At 45.7% G+C, this 24,023-nt stretch overlaps 1 protein-coding gene and 1 long non-coding RNA gene across 7 annotated transcripts in view; both read right to left on the bottom strand.

Annotated features, from left to right (window-relative positions):
* SCAI (suppressor of cancer cell invasion) overlaps positions 1–24,023 on the bottom strand; it is a 91,015-nt gene that overhangs the window by 42,669 nt on the left and 24,323 nt on the right. For all 6 annotated transcript variants that reach the window (XR_014521525.1, XR_014521526.1, XM_083485564.1 and 3 more), the window contains one exon: positions 5,357–5,488. Coding sequence is in view for 4 of the 6 variants with exons in the window: in XM_083485564.1 (XP_083341690.1) it covers positions 5,357–5,488 (132 nt within the window). In the remaining 2 variants the exon portion in view is untranslated. The remainder of the gene's footprint in view (positions 1–5,356; positions 5,489–24,023) is intronic.
* Positions 2,384–5,129, bottom strand: LOC310698954. Its single transcript, XR_014521854.1, has 2 exons — positions 4,908–5,129; positions 2,384–4,606 (listed from the first exon to the last, which is right to left on the bottom strand). It is a non-coding gene; the product is annotated as an uncharacterized lncRNA (long non-coding RNA).

Here is a 24,023-nt window from a genome sequence, read left to right as displayed (position 1 = left end):
TTTGCATAGGAACATAGGTAAATGACTACGGTGAACACCACTGCTAAAACACTCCATGCAGCAAGTACGAGGGCATCCTTTTCCTCCTCTCCTCCTCTCTCCTCCTGAGCTTAGAAATACCCCAAGTGCAACCCAGAGGAGAGCTTCCCCTCCTTCTGAGCATAGCAGTCTTGGGGTTAATCCTGATCTCATCTGGGCTTCAAAGGTAACCTGAGTACCTCCAAAGCTCAGTGCAGCTCAGACATCAGATCCTCCCACCAGGGCTCAATAGACACTATACCTTTTTTCTTCTCTTTTGCTTTCCAGGACACCCAGCTCCCCCACCCCACCCTAAAATGTGTGGGTCCATCTCATATAACATGATTTCAAAGCTGAATGGGTGAACTTAAATTCTTCAGCATTAAAGTATTACTCAAGTCAGCCAGACCCTGGGGGTTTGCCAGTAGTTTCTCCATGACCATCTCTTTCAGTTCTAGAACCTAGTTCTTTAAGCAGTGTCAGAATGAAAGATTGAATCGTTTTATTTCGGTCACTGACCAGAGTGTAAGCAGTGTCAGAAATGGGCTGGATTGGTATGGCTCCCTTAATCACATGCACAGCCCAACAAGACAACAACATGAACCCACCGACAGCATACAATTCAATATGGCTAACTTAATCCAACAACACGCCCCCCTTTCACACAAGCACAAACAAATCCCACTGCAGCCAGCCAACCAAAGACCATCAACCACACCCTAGGCCACCCCAACCTCTCTCACCACCAAGGAAACATAACAAGAATAGAAAGAGAACCTACCCAAGTGACGCTGACACAAAACCTGTACACATACACTAAGTAAAAGAACAAAAGCTTTACACACCACCCCCTCTCTCCGCCCACCCCTCTTTTCTTTCCAACCCTATACTGCATATAACACTAATGTCTCACAACAAATGTAACTGGTAGAAAACACAACCTGAAAAAGAGACAGCGCATGTGCTTTTGTAAACAAGGAAAATCTTTTAATAAAAATTGTTTAAAAAAGAAAAAAGCAACGGGCAATATTTATTTTGCTCCAAATTTTTGGTCTAACACTAAAAGCAAACAGCCAGGTCCAGAGCAGGCTGGATATTGACTGACATTCACCATCCAATCCCCACCACTCGCCACTGTAAACAGATACTGCTGTTGTGGTCGGCTGGTGCTCTGTACCTCCCCTTCCTGCCTCTTACACTCACTATTATCCTGGGAGACTGTAACTCAGGTAACTGCTGCTTACCCACAGGCACCAGCGAGTGAACCTGAGCCAAGAGCAGCAAACACCAAGTGATCCCCAAAGGCCTGCAGGCACCAAGCCCAGGCTCTCTGTAGAGCCAGTCAAACACAGTACCGTTTGCTCCAGTTTTCATTTCTGGAGAAATGTATTGGCTCGTGTTTTTCTGAGCCAAAAGATACAGCCAGAATTCTGCAGCAGCGCACCCTCCCCTTTCCACCTCTCACTTGCAGGCAGGTTGCTTTACCAGACAGTGTGCATGCATGATTAGAGGACACACACACACATGCAGCAAAGACTATAAATGCCTGCACTCAAGAGCTCTTCTACAAGAAGCAGTTTTGTGTGCACAGCTGAATGAAGTGGCAATGAGGCCGCAGCATGGACTGTACCACTGTGAGGGGAGGAAGGGAGATCACATTACAACAAAGCAAAAAGCAAAGCAAAGCAAAACAAGACAAAAAAACCTAACTCCTTCGAGTAGAGAAGTAGTTTGAAGCAGGCAAGGCAAGAACCTTTGTCTCTGATGTGGGACTTCAATAACATGTATTTACAAAGAAAATCATGTAGTGGGACATTCAATAACGTGAACCTGCTTCTGAAGCCTGACATCAGGAGCTGAGACCCAGTTACGGAACTCAGTTCCAAGTAGTATCAAGGCAAAGCCCATCTCTAGTCTCTTTCAAATGGGTCTTACAAGATGTTTTTCTTTGCTGTGGCCTTTGGGGGTTAGTTTGATTGCAGTTTGAAATGGGCTATCTTGCCTTATATATTTCGGGGTGTGACTGGTTACAGTGGTGCCTCGCAAGACGAAAATAATCCGTCCCGCGAGTCTCTTCGTCTAGCGGTTTTTTCGTCTTGCGAAGCAACCCTATTAGTGGATTAGCGGATTAGCGCTATTAGCGGCTTAGCGGCTAAAAGGCTATTAGCGGCTTAGCGGCTTAGAAAAAGGGGGGAGCGAAAAAAATCGCAAGACTCGCAAGACGTTTTCATCTTGCGAAGCAAGCCCATAGGGAAATTCGTCTTGCGAAGCGCATCAAAAAACCCTTTCGTCTAGCGGGTTTTTCGTCTTGCGAGGCATTCGTCTTGCGGGGCACCACTGTATTTTATGTGTTTACAATATTTCATTTCTGTGAATGTGATTATAAACCATACTGAGAGTCAGTCTTCTCTGAAAAGTGGTATAAAGTCTTAAATACATGCTTACCAGTGGAGCCTCATTCATTTGGGCTAAAAGGGGGCACTGCCCCACTAACCTCAGTCCACCCTCAGCTAGCCCCCAACTACCTACCTTCTGGCTCACAACCAGTCAAGGAGGAGAACCTCCCTGATGTATTCATCCTCCTTGGCCTCAGGGATGCCCTTGCGGAACTCAGCAGGCAGGAGGCTCGGAGCAGAACTACAATTGGTTGGCCCTAGCTCCATCTATTTTTGGCTCTGGCTCCATCTACTGTTGAATTCCCAGTCTTTCACTCTATCAGTCCCAATGGGCATCAGTCATCACTGATGTTTACATAAATACTTAACAGCTCAAGATTCCACCACCTCATTCTGCTGCCATGTGTTCATTCAGGTTATGCAGGATGAGAAGGTAGTTTTGGGTCATACCACTTCAGACAGAAGGGAACTGCATATGGAAAAGTAGGGTATAAGCTTAATTGTGAAAAGATGCAGTTCACCACCTCCACCATTTCACTATACCAAGCTCTCAGGCAGCTTCCAGGGGGCTTGCTAAAGAGCCTTGGCTCCTTTCTCCCAGAACAGACCCTTCTTTCTACCTTCCAGTCGGTGGACCTTGACAGTGTCAAAAACAACAACCGCTGCCTATAGGAGGCTGCTTCACATAAGGGATGCCTCTGGCACAAAGGGAGGAATTTAACATTTGAGCCACAAAAAAATAAAACAATTGCCAGAGTCACCTTGGCTAAAAGAGGGAAGGGGAAAAGCAGATTCAGTATGACATAAAAGAGTTTAAATGAAAGGATTCTTAGATGCACACCTCTTAGATGCCTGCCAATGAAGCAGCATCAGGGCTGATCACTATCTTGCTTTTCATTAATTTGGTTTTTTTCAGCTTGCCATTGAAGTTATAGCAACAGGTAGTGGGCTTTGAAGCACTGCCCCTCTCCTTACTTGCACAGCTCTTTGTGAATATTAGCTCTAAAGCAGGAAGGTACAGGGTCATCATACTGGAACAAGCAACTGGTCAAGGCTGCGGAGGCAGTTTATGGGAGACAAATTCTTGCTGTGTGTGCCCATTTTGAGCATACCACATGTACCAAAGTTTGAGGTATGTTCAGCACTTTACAAATTCCACTTGCATCTAATTATAACCAAGGATCAGTCTTTAACACATAGGACCATAGGCAATCCAGGATTTTTGGGAGACTCACAGTGGGAAGACCTGGATTCAGATCATTGGCTAAAGCTCACTGGGTAATAGAGATCAGAGAATTCCGATGAAAACAGAAGCAGCAGCAGAAATTGTTAATGTTCACTTATTCATCCCATTTCAGGGATTGATATAAATCCAGCAAATATGATTGGCATTTGCTGTTGTTGCTGCTTTCAGTCTGCAAATGAAACGTAACAGACTGCATTCCCGCCTCCACCACCATTTGCGTTGTGTTTCCTTTGCATTAAAATGAATGGGGTGGAATAACATAATGACAATATAATTTACATAACTATTTAAGCAAGTTATATAATTTTGCCACAGCAGACAGCGAGAAAAATAACTATTTTTGATAGAAAATAAACTGCAGCAGAACAGAAACAGTGCGTCATGCAATGACTACAGGGCAGAATGGAAAACAATGCCTTCCTACATGCCAACTGGGCCATTCTCCATGTCTGTCTCTGAAACAGGTTAGGCTGAGAGGGAAAGAAAGTCAGTTGGGTGGATAAAATGGGGTTGGAAGAAACAATCATGAATACCACTCTGAGATCCTTAAGGGAAGGATAAAAATGTGAATAAAATAGAAGTGTCCCCCTAAGGAGGAAGAACACAGAGTCACCAAGATTTTGCAATTGTATAGCAGACACGATATCTAAAGGACAATCTGACAGCTCTGGCAGAATCCTCGAGTTTGGGCGGTCGCTGTTTCTAAAGCCACAAACACACAGCCTCTGACTAAAATGATGTTCCAAAGAAATAACTTCTAGCTCTTTAAAGAAAAAAGAAAAGCCTGAAGACCAATTGTTTTCTTCCACATTTTAAAGTTGAGTTTCTTCACACACAAACCCATCTGGCTTCACTTGGTAATCCCTGCTCTTTTTCCTGCAATGGACACAGTCACTGCCCAGTCTCCTGTTTCATCTCCCCAAATCCTTCTGCTCATTTATGTCAGCTATGTACAGTGGTGCCCCGCAAGACGAATGCCTCGCAAGTCGGAAAACTCGCTAGACGAAAGGGTTTTCCGTTTTGGAGGTGCTTCGCAAAACGAATTTCCTATGGGCCTGCTTCGCAAGACGACAATGTCTTGCGAGTTCCTGCTGGGTTTTTTCCCTCCCCACCCCTTTTTCTAAGCCGCTAATCAGCTGATCCGAGCCGCTAATAGCGCTAATCCGTCAATGGGCTTGCTTCGCAAGACGAAAAAACCGCTAGACGAAGAGAATCACAGAACGGATTTTTTTCGTCTTGCGAGGCACCACTGTACTCATTTCCCAAGGAAAAACATTATATTCTGCATGAAGGCAACCCAATGCTCCACACCAAGAATCCTGTATGCTGTGCACACTTCAGGAAACTGAGGGTGTTTGGGTGATCTCTTATTTTGAATCACATACTGTATTATATCCTTGTGGTAGCTGCCAAGCACTTGAGAACTTCCAGATAAAGCTTCAGAAGCCAGAGGGGTGGATCCAGGAAGGTTTCTGGAGTTGGAGTGGAGATTCAGCATACTGCAGAGCTCTGTGTTATTAGCAAAACTAGAATTGTGCAAAACACGAGGAATGCAAAATCTGCATAATTAATACAGTTTGTAGATTTAAACTTTTCCCAGTAAGGAATCTAGATTGCCAGATTCCAGAATTTTTGAGTTGTTGGTTTCTCCCCCAGCTCAAGCCCTACCTATACAAAACACCTGAAACTGACTGACCTTAAGCCATTGAAGAGCTGTTTGGATTTATCCAGCAGATAACAGAAGTCCGTGACAGTTTTCCTCTCTCCCTGAGGGATGTCATCCTCCATGCCGCCTGTCGACATGGCTTCTTTCAGGGCAAACTCAGTCCTAGAAAGGGGATACAGGCAAAAATCTAGATTAGCCATGGGTGGCAGGAAGGTCAGAATGAAAATGCTGCAGCTTATGGCACATACAGTGTCATAAGAATGAAAAGGGGAAAACACACACACATGCAAACACACATCACCCTCCCCATGGAGGCCTACTAAAATCCACAAGGAGAGTCTCAGCAAGTGACTGTCATTTGCTGTTTCTTTGCTCCATTCATTACTGAATTGCATACATCAAGGGAGCCTATTACAGTTGTGGGTTATTGTTGTTTAAAAAAGATCCCTGTGCCTGCTCAATTAAGTCTCTCTAGCTTTGTCCGCTGGTAGAGCTGTAGGTTTACCCCACAGCAGGAATTTAAGAACAGCCCTCCTAGATCAGGCCAATGACCCATCTAGTCCAGCATCCTGTTCTTGAGGTGGCAAACCTGAAGCCTGTAGGAAACCTTTAAGCAGGACTTGAGCACAACAGTACTCTCCCCTCCTGCAGTTTTCAGCAACTTATAAGTAAGTGTAGATGTGTGGGTGTAACACCCCCCCACACACATATAAAAGTTTTTCATGGTACAATAAGATAATGGCTACAAAAACTAGAAAAAGAACAGGTAGAATATGGAGTCCTCTCCTAGAGGCAATTCTCAGCCCCCACCACCTACAGAGGGTAGCAGTCCCTCCCAGATCTCACCTGGGATCCTTCTTTTCTCCTCCCAGCCTCTCACGCTGGGAGACCAACATTACCCTGTCTCCCACCCAGGGCCCTCCATCAACCATCTACCACCCCCATGAGCACACAATCCCCGAAACTTAACAAAGGTCCAAACATAGGGCTCCAAAAGGAAAAAGGAAACAGAAGGAAAAAAGGAAAGAAAGAGGGAGAAAAAAGACAAAAGACAAAAGAAAAAGAAATATTAGAGATAGATTAAGAGGGCTTCTGATTTTTTGTCTGCTGGTTACATGTCCATGTTAAAATCCCTCCACTATGTGATCCCTCCAATATGTGAGTACATATTGGAATAGTATTCCGTATTTCCTCATTCTATATACTTTAATTCAAGCCCATTTCCTTATGTTCAAATTCTGTTTCCTGTTGTTTCCTGTTGTATTTATGATAGAATCCCAATCTCCTCCTCTAGGACCTCCCATTTTCGTTTTTCCGAGTCTTTTTCTAGAGGGAGAACTGTGAATTTAATAGTATCATTCTCTGATTTTACCCCAAATCGTATGCAGAGTACTTTGCTAGAAATGAAGAGAGACCAGGACTGAAGTTTTCCCAAAGCCTTTTCCCCCACTCTCAGCTCCATCAATGCCATATCCAGTTAATTTTCCATCACTGCATTTATTACTCCTCTCCTTCTTCTCAAAACCCTTGAATGGAGGGCATTTTCACTTCACCATTCAGCAACTGGTAAGTTACATGAGCAAGGGGGAGAATGGGGAGGAAGAGAGGAAAAATCGAATTTGCTTGATGCAGCTTCTAAACACCAGCTTGCCATACTGCAAGTGGCTTCCCAAACACTTGATAGCTGAGGCAAAAAAAGATTAAAAGGCACCCAAGAACATGCACACATCACCTTCCACCTCTCAGCTGTGCAATCAATTGCTAGCATAACTGTTCTTTACAACAGCCCCATCCTGCAGTATGTCACACAGTGCTAATGAATACTAAAAGGGGAAATTAAGAAAAGTAAAATCAAGACCACAAGATACCTTCAATTAGGGCTGTTAAACTTGCAGCCCTGCAGATGTTACTGAACTCAAACTCCCAGCAGCCCAAGCCACCAAAGCCAATGGTCCAGATTACAGGGGTAGGCAGCCTAAGGCCGGTGGGCCGGATGCGGCCCAATAGCCTTCTCAATCCAGCCCGCGGACGGTCCGGGAATCAGCGTGTTTTTACATGAGGAGAATGTGTCCTTTTATTTAAAATGCATCTCTGGGTTATTTGTGGGGCATAGGAATTCGTTCATTTCCCCCCACCCCCAAATATAGTCCGGCCCACCACATGGTCTGAGGGATGGTGGACCGGTCCACGGCTGAAAAAGGTTGCTGACCCCTGGTCCAGAATGATGAGAGTTGCAGTCTGACTGTGCCTGGAAGGCTACATACAGGTTACCCACCCCTGCCTTTGATTGGCAGGTTTTTCCTCATCAGCAGACCTCCTCTGCCAGCCTTACCCTGTCTGGATCCAGCCATACTTTTCAACATGTGCCAATAACTAGCAGGAGAAGTCACCAACAGGTAAAATGGAAAGCAGGCGAATTAAAGGATCAAGGGTGCTGGTTACACGAATGCAACCGCTGCAAAGATTTGCTTCAGACGTGAAAGGGTGCCGGCCAGTCATCTCTTGCAGGTTTTTGCTTAATTATGCTCCAGGAGGCCCCAAATAATTACTGCTTGAAATAATGAGGTTTGCTAATGAGGTGTTGAAAAGCTCTGGTTTCAGTGTAAAAGTGATTGCTGATTTCTTCGTGCCAAAAGCTGTGCTTAACACACACACACACACACACACGTTATGAACAGAAGAATGATTTGTTCATTAAAAAACCCCCAAACCAAATCATTTATATTTTCCAACTCATCTCCCACCCTTAGTATTTCACCTCTTGAAAAATATTCAAATTCACACTACTATCTGGAGTTCCATGCCCACTTTACTGACAAACATGGCGCTGCTCGACCACCCCCACACAAAAAAACCCCTACCCTGTCACACTGAATATATTCTAATGTGTGGTGATGGGCTTCTTCAGGCCATGCAGTCTACCAAGTGCTGATTTAGATGGGAAATAACTCCATGTTTCTGAGGGGATGGGAATAGAGACCAAGGGGACTGATGGGAGGCTTGGCAAGAGCGACTGGGAGACACAGTTAATGCTGATTATTTTAATGTGGGGCAACATTTATTTTGAATGGGATGTGCATGCATAAGCAAAGGGATATAGGTGTGACCTGTGAAAAACACAGGGAAGTCTTTTTGGGCCTCAATGATAGTTGAGAGCAAGAAATGGTGGCAGGTACTATTTTTTTAAAGAGCAAAGCAAAATGAAAAGAGAAGGCTTTTTAACCCTGTGAGGAGGTTATGTGGAAACAGTGCCTTGGCCACTCATAGTGAGGATCACAGACAAAACAGGTTTGAAAACAGGTTTCCCATGTCACTTTCCCAAGCTGTAGTCACTGTTACTATATATCTATCACCCACCTTTTCCTTCAGGGAGCTGAAAGCAATGTACGTGGTTATCATCTTCCTCATTTAAGCCGCACAACAACCCTGTAAAGTAGGTTAGGGTAAAAGGCTGTGAATGGCCTAGAGTCACTCAATCAGCTTCACGGCCAAGTGGGGCTTTGAACCCTTGTCTCCCAGGTTCCAGTCCATGAGTAGGCAAACTAAGGCCCAAGGACCAGATCCAGCCCAATCGCCTTCTCAATCTGGCCCGCGGACAGTCCGGGAATAAGTGTGTTTTTATATGAGTAGAATGTGTGCTTTTATTTAAAATGCATCTCTGGGTTATTTGTGGGGCATAGGAATTTGTTCATTCCTCCCCCCCCCAAATATATATATATATATTCCAGCCCCCCACAATCTCTGAGGGACAGTGGACCGGCCCCCTGCTGAAAAAGTTTGTTCTAGTCTGACACACTAACCACTGAATCTCATAGGCAAGCTATGACTCTTGTGGTGGCAGGAGTTAGGCAGGCATTTGCATAGCAAATAAACAATAATAGAGGCAGGAAAAATGTTATGGTTTATTTATACACGTTTGCCTCCCTCCCCCTCCAAAGTGTATGGAGTTGGACATTTTTCCAGGTAAGTGCAGAAGTATTAATCGGGAGGCGGGTTTAATTTCTCTTGTGTAATGGGAACAGTATTTCTCCACAGTCCTCAAACATATGACACACTATACACCTGCCACTCATCTTCTCACTTGAGATAACATCAGAATACAACATCACATCTTCTATGTTTAAGTCAGCAGCTGCTGTATTATTCAAAGCAGCAGGGCAAATTGCCTAAAAGTCATCAGGTCACATCACAGTGGTAGAACATCTGATTTGCATCCAGAAGGGACCAGGTTCAATCCCCAATGGCACATCTTTGCTGGGCTGGGAGAGATCTCCTGCCTGAAACCCAAGAGCTGCTACCAGTCAGAGTAGGCAACACTGAGCTAGATGAACAAACAGCCCAACTCTGTATGAGGCAGCTTCCTATATTCTTAACAATGAGGACTAGAATGCTGCCGGAGGCAGTATGTTTCTGTTTATTAGTGCTTGGAAATGGAAGGAGGGAGGAGTGTTATTGCAGTCAAGTCCTGCTTTCAGGCTTCCTGTTGGGGCATCTGGCTTCCCAATGTGAGAACAGGATGCTGGCCTAGATGGGCCACTGGATTGATCCAACGGGGCTCTTCTGATGCTCATCTGCTCAGTCATCACCAGAAACACAGTCCTCACTTTTGAGACTGAAAATCAGCCCATTAGGTGGAGTGGGGGTGGAGGTGGGAAGGGGGGGAGGAGAGAAGTTCCTTCCTTCCTCGAAATTATCTCTGGAAAATGTTAATACCACTGTATTCGCATTAAAAAGAGCAGAACATGTTGCTGTAGTTCTATCCCCAGAACCTTTACATGACGTGTACAAAAAAAAGAGAGTAAAAGACTAGGTGGAAAACACCAAGATTGAATTTACTTAAATAAGCAAGTAAACAAGATGGTGTGAACAAGCCAATGGAAGCAGAAACAGATGGAGAAATGGCAAGGCAGACCCAACAGAGAGGGGGGTGGGAATGAGAAAACTGAGAAAATGCCAGTTTCCCTGCCTCTGACAGAAAAGCAAACTGGGGAGGGTGGGGAGAGAGGGAGGAGAGAGAGAGAGAGAGAGAGAGAGAGAGAGAGAGAGAGAAGGACAGAGAAACAGATATACAAAGCAGGCTAAAAATATCCAGACGCAGAACGAAAATGGGGCAACTGGAAAGAAAAGGCAGCGGAGGGGGAACGGAAGAGGATGAAACCCCAAAAGGAACAGTGGAACTATTCTGCAGAGAGGTTGTTTCTCAAGGCGTTTTAAAAGGTGACACACCCAGGGTTGCATATGTGTGTGACTCTTAAAAAACATGCTTAGCACAAATTTTGTATAAAATTGAATTCTGCAATCAGTACACACACACACACACACAGAGAGAGAGAGAGAGAGAGAGAGAGAGAGAGAGAGAGTGTGTTTCATTACTATCATTCTGTCTAACAACACTTCAGGCAAGCTTGCTCTGGATCAGGGTAGTCCAGTGTGCTTTTTGGGTGGCCCTCAGAATCATCTGATACCCCCCTGCCCTTACATTGGGTAAGCTGGGGTTTGGGAAGGAGGTGTGAGTGCTCTGACAGGTTCCTAGATTTTGCCTACGTCTTTCACAAAGCCTAGTTAGCCAGAGCCTTGTGGCCCTGACGCCAAAGCTTGGAGCCTCACTAAGCCAGCTTTGGAAAGGCAGTGCGAGGGCAGGGTGGGGCGTCAAATTTTGGCCTTGCTCCGCCATCCCCACACAACAAGGCAGTGTGCAGCCTACGGGTTCTGTGTCGATGTACTCTTGCAACCCACTTGGTATGAAAACTCTTCATTTTCCTGATAAGGAAGGGCAAGAAAGTGGAGACAGACATCTTCAAATCTAGCAAGTTCCAGGAAGATTAGTCCTCCAAACTTAAGCAAAAACAAGGACACTATAGAAGGCTTGTGGCAGGAGAGAGAGGTCAGAGAGCCAAATGCGTTCCCCATGCAAACTCAAGAGAGCATTTGTAGGGAAACCTCCAACCTGGTGCCTTCTGGGTGTTTTGGATCTCAGCTCCCATAAACCTCATCCAGTATGACCATGCTGGGTAAGGTTCGTAGAGGCCACCAGGTTGGGTGAAGCCTGCTGTAGAGAGCGGTGGCTGGAGGAGGGGGCTAGCACTAGGGATGCTGGATAACTTTAGCAGACACAGAAGTAAAAATTGCTGGTGTTCACTTAGCCACCCCATGTCCAGAAGAGAAAACAATGCAGTGAAGATAGAATCATGATTCACAATGAGCTTAACAAATTGGAAAACTGGACCAAAACCAACAAACTTTTCCTAAGACATTATGTTGAAGACACCAACTTAACAACTACAGATTCTGCTGTCATCAGGAGATATGCCAAGGACCAGGGAAGAACACAGTGCAATAGGGTAATAAGGGACAAGGAAGGGCCATACTTACAAATACTGGCCACCTCATAGGCACAAGTAATTGAGAGGGGAGAACAGCATCCTTTTCACAAACCTCCTTATTAGTTTGGCACAGATATTCCCTTCCTGGTTACCCCCCACAGGCCCTAATACAATGCCTCATTTCTCTACCACCTGCAACGTTCCTTCTGGGGATCTCAGGTTATTCACAGATTAGCAGCTGCCTTCCCAGCTACCTGCCTGCCTAATCACAGCTAAATAAGAACTTTGTGTTCTAACAAGTATCGTGTTTTTGCAGGCCACAGTTGGTTCCCCTTTACCTCAGAGGGGTAATGCTTCTGAGGCAGATGAAGCGGTCAAAATCTCCACCAACAATTTGGGGAAATGAACAGAACAAAGAATCAGAGGCAAAGAAGGCCTCGTAGGCTCACCCAGCTTCTGGCTTCATGCAGGAAATCTAGTGCTAGAATATCCTCACAACAGAGTCCAGACCAACTGCCAGATGATGCTTGAAGAGATCAATAATTCAGCTCAGGGCGCCAACTTGAATAAAATATGGAAGGGGGCTAGATAAACCCTGCCCACTTTAGGCTTGGTCATTGCACTCATTCTAAATCACCTGCAGCGCCTTCACCTGCTCCATGGTGGTGGGTGGTGTGCACATCTTGCACTGGAACCAGAATCCTGTTCAGGCTTTCCTCTCCACCAGCACCTCCTTCAGCCCCTGAACCACAGGCCTGGCCACCACTCCTGCCAACAGACAACACCATGCTGAGAGCAGTGGGAAAGGTGTGTGGCACCAAGGCAAGCTAAGGGCCACAGCTGCCCCCCCCCCCGTGTATCAAACGTGGTGCTATAGAACTTGCAATGCATGTTTTAGACTAGAGTTTATTCAAAATGGAGATTCAGGTGGTTCACCTGCGTATCTTAAGTCACTCCTACTGGACATAATACTCTGAATTCTTACAGCTAAAAAGGGACTTGAACCCAACTGTCCCCAAACCAAAGTTTCTAGCATCTGGTTGCCTCTACCTCCACCAGCCCCAAATCATTGAGGGTGGGCTGCAAAATTATGTGTCTGCCTGCTTCGGCATATTTTTAGGACCTGCCTTATTTCTGTCGTAAGGTGTTTAAAATGCTTTTAAATATTTTGTTTTAAATTGTGGTTAAATATTTAACTGTTGTAACCCGCCCTGGGACTATAGGGAAAAGGGCTGATATGATAAGAATGATAATGAGAATAGGTGGGGAGCGTTATCCTCCAGTCATCTGAATAAGGCACTCCTAGTTGAATTGTTTAAAATGGTGAATGACCAGGAGCTGCTTCCTCTCTCCTTCTGGCAGAGCTCTGTGAACCTGCCCCATGGAGCAAGCAATTTGCATTCTCTCCCCACTCGTCTCTCTCTGCTCCAATCACAAGGGCCATCATAAATGATGTCAGAGGTTTTTGCCCAATCCCAGGTCTCTTGCCATCCAGCAAGCCTAGTACAAGTTCCTTTACAGGGCTTGTTGGGAAATGGGATCCAAACATGGAAAAGTAAGAAACACAGTACTGTAATGCCCATCAAACATTTTATTGGCAGGGCTCTCAAACATTTTGTTGGCGGGACCGAAGGGACCTGGGCCCCTAGGAGTTAGTGCCTATAATTCAGCTTCATCTGCCTCATTCTCTACTGTGACCTTGGTTCTTACCTACCAACCAACCAACTCATCTCCTCTTCTCTTAAGTTTCATACGATTTCTTTCTCAATTTTGCATCCTGCCTTTCCAGTTCTTTTCCTTGCCAGTGGCGTAGCGTGGGGGCACGGGGGGGGGGGCTGGCCGCACCGGGCGCAACATCTGGGGGTTAGGGTTAGGGGGCGCAAATCCACGGGTTAGGGGGCGCAAATTACTTGCCTTGCCCCGGGTGCTGACAACCCACGCTACGCCACTGTTCCTTGCTGTTCCTTCTAATAGGCTAAGACTCCCACCAAGAGCTACATCTCTCTCATCCTCAAAACCCATCTCAAGGGAGGTGCACAAAAATCACACAGCAGGGCAAGTTGTTTCACAATCTCAAGGGGCCACTACGGAAAGGTCTCCTCCTTGCAAGGGACAGGTAAATAGCTTCATGTGTTAAAGGAACACTGAGCAGGACACTCAATATTACCTCAAGAGACAGGTGAGCTTACAAAGGCTTTGTCCCATTTGAAAAGCTGGGCGTGGCTTACAGATCCATGCAGTTTACTACTGAGGAACGGTCCATGCTGAAAGCACATGGCAAATGGCATGGAACAATTTACGTTCAGCCCAGAGAGCTTGGCAGGCAGAGGCTACAAAGACCCTAGTCAGACAAATGATGGCAGGAAGCATGTGGCTGGACGCTCAAAAAAAATAAAAATTATCAAAAAAACAGCAGTGACAGTATCAAAAGAAACCCTGGTAATGCAAGGAAATGTGTGTGTGTGGGAGAGAGAGAGAGAGAGGGAGAGAGAGAGAACAAAGCCATATTCTTCCCCATTCCTGCCCACCTCTAAAACAAGTCAAGCCACCAAATTTAGTTCAGAACAAGCACTGGCAAAGGAGGTGGTAGCCATTTAAAGGGAAGTGGGGTGTGCATAAAACACCACATTTTTTTTTTAAAAGCATCAAAAAGTAGCCAGGAGAAAAGCAGAAACTGCAGATGAGGAATCTGGGAGATGAAAGCTGGGCAGGTTATGTGATGGGTGCGAATATATACCAGCTGAGCTCTTGGAAAATATACTGCTCATTGTGCCAATACATTTTCATCAAATTATTTATTACATGAAATTTACATACTGCTTGACAAAAAAAAATGCAAAGCAGTTAACAAGGAGAATAAAAAATAAAATCATTTTAAAAACAATTAAAACCAGCTATTTAAACATTCAAGGAGTAATTAAAATCAAAGATAAACAAAAAACAGGTTAAAGCACATCAACATTCTATATATCCAGATAGGTTTCCCTAGACAAAAATGTTTTCAGAAGGTGCCAAAAACAGTAATAGTGAAGGTGCCTTTCTGATGCAAATAGGCAAGGATTTCTAAATCTTTTAGTGCCATACTAAAATATCCATTTATTACAGATGCAAAACGGGCATTATGTTGTACCCGTAATAGTGCCAGTTCCGCAGATTGTGGTGATCGAATTGACATATATAGGGTAAGGTGATCTCAAATCTGATTCTGTAGCAAATCGACAACCAGTGCAGGTCTCTGAGCAGAGGTGTTACATGCTGACAAGTTATCATTCCTGTTGGTAATTATGCCGCAGCATTTTCCATTAACTGCAGTTTGCAGATCAAGTGCAAGGGAAGCCCCACACAGAGCACACTGCCATAATCCAATACATGGGTGAGGTATAGATCTCAAATGCCTTGGCTCCCGAACAAATCAGCTCCCGAACGATCGAAACCTGGAAGTGAGTGTTCCAGTTTTTGAACAATTTTCAGAAGCTGAACGTCCAGCATGGCTTCCACAGCTTCCACTTGGCTGCAGGACACTCCTGTAGCCAATTGGAAGCCACACCTTGGTTTTCAAATGGTTCCGGGAGTCAAACGGACTCCTGGAACGCATTCTGTTCAAGAACCAAGGTACAACTGTATTCCAGGTGTGGTTTGACCAAGGCAGAATGATGTACAGTGGTACCTCAGGTTAAGTACTTAATTCGTTCCAGAGGTCCGTTCTTAATATGAACCTGTTCTTAACCTGAAGCACCACTTGAGCTAATGGGGCCTCCTCCTGCTGCTGTGCCGCCGGAGCACGATTTCTGTTCTCATCCTGAAGCAAAGTTCTTAACCTGAGGTACCATTTCTGGGTTAGCAGAGTCTGTAACATGAAGCGTATGTAACCTGAAGCGTATGTAACCTGAGGTACCACTGTAGTCTAGAATAACATCAGTCTTTTTTTTTGCATGTACATCACATTGTTGATTCATGTTAAGCCTGCAGTCTACTAAGACCCTTAGATGTACTACTGGCAAGCCAGAGGCCCCTCCCCATCTTATATTTGTGCAGTTGGTTCTTCCTGCTTAAGAGGAGAACCTTACATTTGTCCCTATTGAATTTCATTCTGTTAGTTTGGGACCAGTTAAGGTAATACTGAATTCTGATTTGGGTCTAGTTAAGGTATTCTGCAGCATTAGCCACCCGTCCCAGTTTGAGGTCATCTGAAAATCTGAGGAGCATTCCCTCAATACCTTCATCCAAGTTGTTTATAAAGATCTGTTCCTGTACCTTTCCTGGTATCCAGTGCTTAAAACAAAAATAAGAAAAAAAGGTGCTGGTACTCACCGTGAAGTTGTTACACTAAGTGTTACATTTTTAACATTTGAAGAAGCAAAAAGTTTCGGTAATGCATTCCCTTGAGTACTCCCAGAAAAAAAGCTGACTAGTTAGTAGCTACCTGGGACTTCTTTCCTCCCCGTTTTGAATATGGGGATGGTGACATCATTTGCCCACATCCAGTCTTAGAGAACTCTTGGGGAACAGGTAAGGTCCTTTAAGATTATAAACAGAAGCTATGAGATTACATCCACAAGCTCCTTTAGTGCTGTTGGAATTCATTTAAATTAGCTAGGTGTTCCCTTACCACCTCTTTTCCTTGTTTGGGCTGCAGCTCTTTCTCGTATTGTTTATTCTGTTATCACCAGATTGGGCACTGCTTTCCTTTTGGGTGAAGACAGAGGTAAAGTAGGTATTGAGCAGTTCCGCCTTCTCTCTGTCACCCAATAGCATTTCTCCATCTTTCCACACAGAGGACCTACTACTTGCTTGCTCTTCCTCCTGCTTTGAACATAGCCAAAGAAACTTAGTTATTTTTAATCTGTCTTGCAAGCCTCAGTTCATTCTGAGTTTGGGCCTGCCTGACCTCCCTGCAGCTGTTGACTACTTCTGAATATTCTTCCTTTGTGATTTCTACTTTCTTCCATTTCTTATACACACCCTTCTTACATCTCAGCTCATTCGTCAGCTCCTTATTTAGCCACACCTGGTTCTTTAGGTGCCTTCCACTTTTATTTCTTTTTGGAATTGGCTGCCTTTATGCCTTCAGTATTGCACCTTTAAGAAACTCCCATGTATCTTGGATTCCCTTCTCTTTGAGTATTTCTGACCATCGGACTTTACCTAGTAGTTCCTTAAGCTTTTTGAAATCAGCCTTCTTCTTCTGACTACACTCAACTTTCCCTTGGCGTATAATGAAATCATTGAGGACATAGAATCATGGAATGACAGAATTGTAGAGTTGGAAAGGACCCTAAGGACATCTAGTCCAACTCCTTGGAATGTAGGAACCTCAACATTCAGTCTCCCATTCAGTTTGAAACCATACTGGATCCTGCTTAGCTTTGTGAATGTGCTAGCAGTTTTATTGCTGCACCACTGCCAACTGAAAACTTCCCCCCAAGTTTCCCCATACTTTCACTTCATTGATCAGTTTCTCCCCATTAGTGAGGACCAGGCCCAAGAAAGATGACTCCCTTGTTGCTTATTTCACCTTCTGGGTAATGAAATTGCTAGTGAGGCAGTGGAAGAATATGTTGGACTCTACATTCCTGGAAGAGTTTGAGTTCCAACAGATTGGGGGGGGGGGGAGTGAAGTCTGCCATACTACTATAGCTCTTCTTTTTGAATGTTAAGTAATCTGCTACACAAAAGCATCATCCAAGTCTGGCTGATGGTCTGGCTTGGAGGCCTATAGCAAACACCCACACTAAGGACTGCTGTCTCCCTCTCCTACAATTTTTACCCATAATCTCTCAACTTGCTTTCCATGCTCCAAGTCATGGATCTCTTCACAAATGCACACATCTTCCCTATTCTTCCCTTCCTGTTTGATCTATTTCTTATAAGCAGGTTGTACCCCTCAATTTCTACATTCCAGTCGTGAGTCTCATCCCACCAGGTTTCAGTAATTAGGCCTATTGGGGTCATATTTGCCAGCCTGTATTAAGAGTTCAAGTTCTTCTTGCTTGTTTCCCATACTCTGTGCATTCGTGTAGAGAATACTGAAGCCATTGGTCATTCCTCTGAGGACTGCTGCTGGCTAGCCCTGTATTTCTCTCCCTCTCCCTCTTTGCCTCCCTCGGGGCTCACGATGGCCCGCCTACAAAGGAGTGAGGGAGGCATCCATTATGCTTGGAAGGTCGAAGTCATTGCAAGGGTGGGAGGAAGAGAAGTGGCACTGTAGAGTATAGAGTCTGGGGGTTTTCAGTCAACTTGGAGCCACCTTGAGAAGGACAAGAGCTGTCAGACCCACCCACACAGTTTTGAGGGTGGTGATGAGGACCTCAAAAAAGGGGGGATGAAGTCCAAACCAGACAGGGGACATTTTCCTCCAAAAAAAGGATTCTGTTTTTCTAGGGGCAGGTGGCAAACCCACCTCTACTACACCCAAGGCAAAAAGAAACTCAACAATGCATGTGTGCAAAAGCTCTCTCTCTCCATATCTCTCTACAGGCTATAAAGCTGTCAAAAAGAAAGTCAGAGTGCAGCACACTACAGTAGGACATTTCTGGCCCACCCAAGTCTTGCTGCTTCTCTCTTTAGCGCAAATGGTTATGTCAAAGCAGCTTCCCTTTCTCTCTTTTTTTTTTTAAAAACTACTCAGCTTCGGGAGGGAGGAGAGTGGTATTCAATATGCCACTTACTAGACTTGGCGCATTTTAAATGCCAGTTTAATTAGACGCCAAATTATTTCCCCCGAGTTATCAGCCAAGCTCTGGACAGCGATAAACTTCTCATGACCCAGGGAACTGATCGATGTGACCCAGTGAAGCTCCTTAAGCTAAAATTAGAAGAAAGAGGGGGGAAAGATTGGGGCGGGCGGTCCTTTATTTTATTTCAGGCTCCAGCAGTTTCAATTACTTTTGCTTCCGGCTCTGTCCCTTAATAACCTGCCAGCATCTCTGCAAGACAGAACAGAGTGGGAAAGGACAGCAAAGAGTTTGGTAATACTGATGGACAATGTGTATGATAAAGAATACACAAATATTGGTTGTGTTTTGCTTTATACACCATAATGGTGGGAGTGGTAGGCAACCTCCAACCTCTGGGCATGGCAGATATCCTAATTTGTCCCTATCCCCAAAACACAGCAGCCTGCCCTACACCTGATGTTATATGTGGGGCAAGCAAATTTGCATCTGCAAAGTATTAACATATGGAGCAGGTGCATGCTGGCTTAAAAGGTTCCAAGAATAGCCCTTCTTATCTAGTTTGGGAAAAGGCATCAGCCAGCAGGGCTGGGAAAGAGTCTTTCTCTGCCTGAGAGCTTGGGAAAGTCACTGCCACTTAGGATTAGATAGTAATGGGCCTCATCAGCCTTCCCCAGTGTAGTACCTGTCAGATGTTTGGGACTAGAACACCCATCAGCCTCAGCTAGTGAGACTAATGATCAGAGATAACTAGACTTGTAGTCTAACAACATGTAAGGTAAAGGTAAATGGACCCCTGACCATTAAGTCCAGTCATGGCTGACTCTGGGGTTGCGGCGCTCATCTTGCTTTACTGGCCAAGGGAGCTGGCGTACAGCTTCTGGGTCATGTGGCCAGCATGACTAAGCCACTTCTGGCGAACCAGAGCAGTGCATGGAAACGCCATTTACCTTCCTGCCGGAGTGGTACCTATTTATCTACTTGCACTTTGACGTGCTTTCGAACTGCTAGGTTGGCAGGAGCAGGGACCGAGCAACGGGAGCTCACCCCGTCGCGGGGATTCGAACCGCCGACCTTCTGATTGGAAAGTCCTAGACTCTGTGGTTTAATCCACAGTGCCATCCCAATTTTGGAAGGACTGAGCTAGATGGGTCATGGCTCCATACAGAATCCTGTTCTCACAATTGCCAAACAGATGACTATGGGAAGTCCCCAAGCAGGACCTTAGCACAAGAGCACTCTCCTCTCTTGCAGTTTCCAGCAACTGGCAATCAGAATCATTTCTGCCTCCAACAGTGGAAGTAGAGCAGAGCCATCAGGGTTAGTAGCCACTGGCCCTCCTCCGTTAATTGGGCTATTTCTCTTTTAAAACCATTCAGGTTGATGGCCATCACTGCGTCCCATGGAAACATATTCCAGAGAAGGTAGATTACCCATTCCACTGAAGCAGATACCCATGGAGAGCAGTGGGCCAGGCATGGCAGAAGCAACTTTCTAAACTTCCTTTTGGGTGTACCAGGTGCCTTCCTGTTAGCAACACCGGTTGCTACTCACAGCCAAGCTCTCTGCACTGCACAGTAGGACACAGGATAGGTAACAGCAAAGGGCCTAGGTTCTACAGATGAATGGACTTATTTCCTGCTGTGGACCGTCACTGTCTTTCAAGTGGCTGTGGTGCCAGCTACTCATCTCCCTCATAGACGTGATCTAGCAGTCAGATCTGCTTTTTGCACGTACATTGTTTAGCACCGGAGATGGAAGAGGGAGAAATCTAGTGATAGATTATGCTGCAGATTGAAGCAGTTTAGCTAGGCAGTCAGGCAGAACTGCAAGAATGAAAAGGGGAGAGAGGGACCTGGATGGTACATTAGGCTTAAGAGAACCAGGCCTCTACCACAACTCAAAAGAAATTCCAAGTAGAATATAGGGAATTTGTTCCTCCATCCTAGGAAATCTATTCTAAGGAGACACCCACAAGAGATGGTGGAATCTCCTTCCGTGGAAGTTTTTAAGCAGAGGTTGGATCAGAGGTGTACCTAGGCTCCCTTGTACCCTCGGAAAGGAGATGTATCGGCACCTTTGAAGCTGGAAGAGACAATGTACCAGAACCTTTGTAAAAAAGTTTTTTGCCACCTTTCCCACTTACCCAGTGATTTCCTCTGTGGCCATCAAGGTTGGGTCTGCTCTCCTCCATCTCTATTGGTCCATCTCTCTGTTCCTGCCTCTCTCTCCCTCCCTCCACTCACTGCTTTCTCTTTGGTGTCCCGTCCCCCCCATTTTTCCTCCTCCTGCAACTCTCCCCACTTCTAACTGGAGAGGGGACCCTGCAGGGTTGCTGCAATGACCCATGCCAGTGACCAGATTTCTCCGCCAAGGCACTCAGAGGAGCCTGCATGCCTCACCCAGTTTCCCACAGCTATGGAAGAGCAGCACAAGAGGGATGCATGGACAGACCTTCTAGCCACTCTGAGCCAGAGTGGAGAGGCATGATTTTTGCACACACACACACCCGCTGGGCCTGCACCCTTGACGGACCAACCCTGGGTTGGATGGCCATTTGTCATGTATGATCTAGTTGAGGTAGATCATTGCAGGGGGTTGGACTAGATGAGGAACCTTGGGGTTCCTTCCAACTATGCAGTTCTATGATTCTATGACTCAGAGAAAGACAACTCTTAATCACATAAACAGTACTAGTCTCGGGCCTTTGCCTCAAGCAACATGCTACCTTGTATACAGGTCTCTAGCCTTTCTAGAGCGCAACCTGCTGTTCCTTGGGAGTACCTGATCCTATCTACTTCCCATCTGTGGTTTCAGCTGTTAGTCTCATGGACACACCTCTTTCCACTACTGAGTTTAACTGGACACCTGGCTATACATCTGCCTCTGGCCATCCACTTGGAGTGCCACCTCCCTTGCTTTGGCTAGGAGCTATTCTAGCGATATCTGCCACTCCATCCAGCTATGAATTCATGGGGGCTCTCTGCTATAGGCCAAAATTTTAGAGATGGGAAGGCCGGGGGGGTGGACTGGTAAAAAAACTGGTTTAAAAAAAATATGGGGGGGCAGGTTTTTTTCCAACGGCTTCGGGGGGAAATGGGAAAAAACCCTGTGTCCGTCCCCCCCTTTTTTTCCAGGCCTTCCCATATCGAGGCCCAACATAACAATATGGGGAGCTGCCTTATATCAAGTCAGACCATCTAGCTCCATTTTGTCTATGCAGAATGGCAGCAGCCCTCCAGGATTTCAGATATTGTTTTCTCCCTGAACCTGGGACCTTCTGCATGCAAGGCAGATTGTCTCCCAGTGAGCTACCTCCGGTGCCAGCAAGTCAGCTGAGGGCTTAAGGAAAGTGTGTCAACTTCTTTATATTTTTGGTTATAGTCATTTTGCTGCATGAGGCGGTTCACAGTTTTCTGCCGAGCTCTGAAGTTCCTTTGTGGCACGAAGCAATGCAGATCTGCAGGGGATGCACATTTAATGTTTATATAAGCCAGCCGTTTTTCAAACTGTGTTCCAGGGAATCTTATCAGCTCCTCAGTAAGAGGATCAGTAACGCCAAACAAACTTCCCTAAAGACAGCTTGCCTGCCCCTACAGATCTTCCTCACCTGCTGGGGCGCATGAAGCATGCCCTAGATTGCACTCCATACATGCAGGGCAGGAGCAATTCCCAAGAAGTGCAAGTATCCTACACGAACTGAAAGTATGCCCTAAACCAGAAGCAGGAAACCCCAGCCCTGCCTAACGACCTAATCCAGCCCACCGAACCTTCCAGAGTGGCCTTCCACAGGCCCCTAGCCCAATTTAGCTGTGGTGGTGATAGCAGAAAACTTGGAGAAAATGTGACAATGGACCTTCATTGGGGATGGAGGGAATCCACAGATGGGCTGTCCCTCCTAGTTACTCAACAGGCAGGAATATGCAAATTAGACAGATGTTATATCAGGGTGGGATGGCAACTGGCAAGGCCTTGACAAGTTTGTGATGGAGGCATTGGGCAGGAAGCTGACCCATGAGAGAGATCCAGTGATTTATGGGCGGCGAGGGGAGGGAGGGGGAAGGGTTTCCCTGCTGTCTCCTAGAACCAGAATGGGCTTGAAGAGGGAAGTGCTGAGATGACCTCCATGCAGGAGAAGTCTCAGGTTGCATGTGAACACCACCAGATGAGGGACATAAGCCTGGGGGAGAGGCTTATGTTTCCACTGCTCCATCAGGCACAAAACTGGAAAAGTTAATGTCAGCTACAAAGATGCTTGGGGACGCGGGTGGCGCTGTGGGTAAAGTCTCAGTGCCTAGGACTTGCCGATCGTATGGTCGGTGGCTCGAATTCCCGCGGCGGGGTGAGCTCCCGTCGTTTGGTCCCAGCTCCTGCCCACCTAGCAGTTCGAAAGCACCCTTAAGTGCAAGTAGATAAATAGGTGCCGCTTTATAGCGGGAAGGTAAATGGCATTTCTGTGTGCTGCGCTGGTGCAGGCTCGCCAGAGCAGCTTTGTCACACTGGCCACGTGACCCGGAAGTGTCTTCGGACAGCGCTGGCCCCCGGCCTCTTAAGCGAGATGGGTGCGCAACCCTAGAGTCGGTCACGACTGGCCCATACGGGCAGGGGTACCTTTACAAAGATGCTAGAAGCATGTGTGCATGTGCACCTTAGGAGCTGGGCAGTACCACCCTCAGGCCAAAAAAGAAGCTCCACCCCTGCTGTAGAGATACTACAGAATCCTCCCCAAAATACAGGATCCCCACAGCAGATGTGAAAATAGTCCTCTAAAGATTTGTGCTTGTGCAACAGAATGTCTCCCACTGTGCCTCCCACTCTTTTCGAACCTGCTCCATAGGGTTAGGTCCAGACACAAAACAGATATGGGAGAGAAATATAGGTGAAGAAGAGGGGGGAGGGGAGTTCTGTTGCATAAACATGTTTCTTTGTGCTAACAGATCTAGTTACTTCACGCTACACTTAATACCACCCAGAGAGTCTGAATGCCACCACTATGAGCAAATATCAATAAAATATGAAGTGTGTCCATCCTAAAGCTTCAACCAAAGAGCAGCACAATGCCAGATTGTGAAAAGAAGATACATGCAAGGCATCAGAAATCAGAGAACCATAAGGGGGTGTAAATGAAATGCCTTGTTATTTTTAGCATTTAATAGCAGCTGATGGCTGGTGGTTAGAGGCAAACAACAGAGCCCAATTAAGACAACAAGAACAAGACTAGGCCTCACCAGAGCCCCCCAGTCAGCCTTTGCGCATATATTCCAAGAAATAAGTAGCTATTAATTCTATTCATTTTAGAAGGCTATTCCTTCCACTTGTCATTGCTTTGACAGTCTCTTTCTTTCTTTCTATCTTTCTTTCTTTTCTTTCTCTCCCCCCTCTCTTCTGTGTACCCCAAACACCTGTAGAGACCTTACAATTTTATATACAATACCGCTCATACAGTGAGTTCCTCCCTTTCAAGACTTCTATTTCTAAATACTAAAACACAATAAATGCAACTTATTTTGAAAAGGGCAGATCTGCAGCAACAGAATTAGCCATTTTTATTCCTTTAAGTCGGGGATAACTGGCTCACCACTCTGCAGCATTATACCACAAATAAGGCACATACCCTTTCAGAGCAATGCGCAGAGGTGCAAACAACAAGTTGCAAGGGGTTGCACAAGTGTGTAAGGTTGCAGTTTTGGAGAGGAGCTG

Source organism: Podarcis liolepis, assembly GCF_965112155.1.
Source record: "Podarcis liolepis genome assembly, chromosome: Z".
Classification (NCBI taxonomy): domain Eukaryota; kingdom Metazoa; phylum Chordata; class Lepidosauria; order Squamata; family Lacertidae; genus Podarcis; species Podarcis liolepis.
This window is presented reverse-complemented; position numbering and strand designations above follow the sequence as displayed.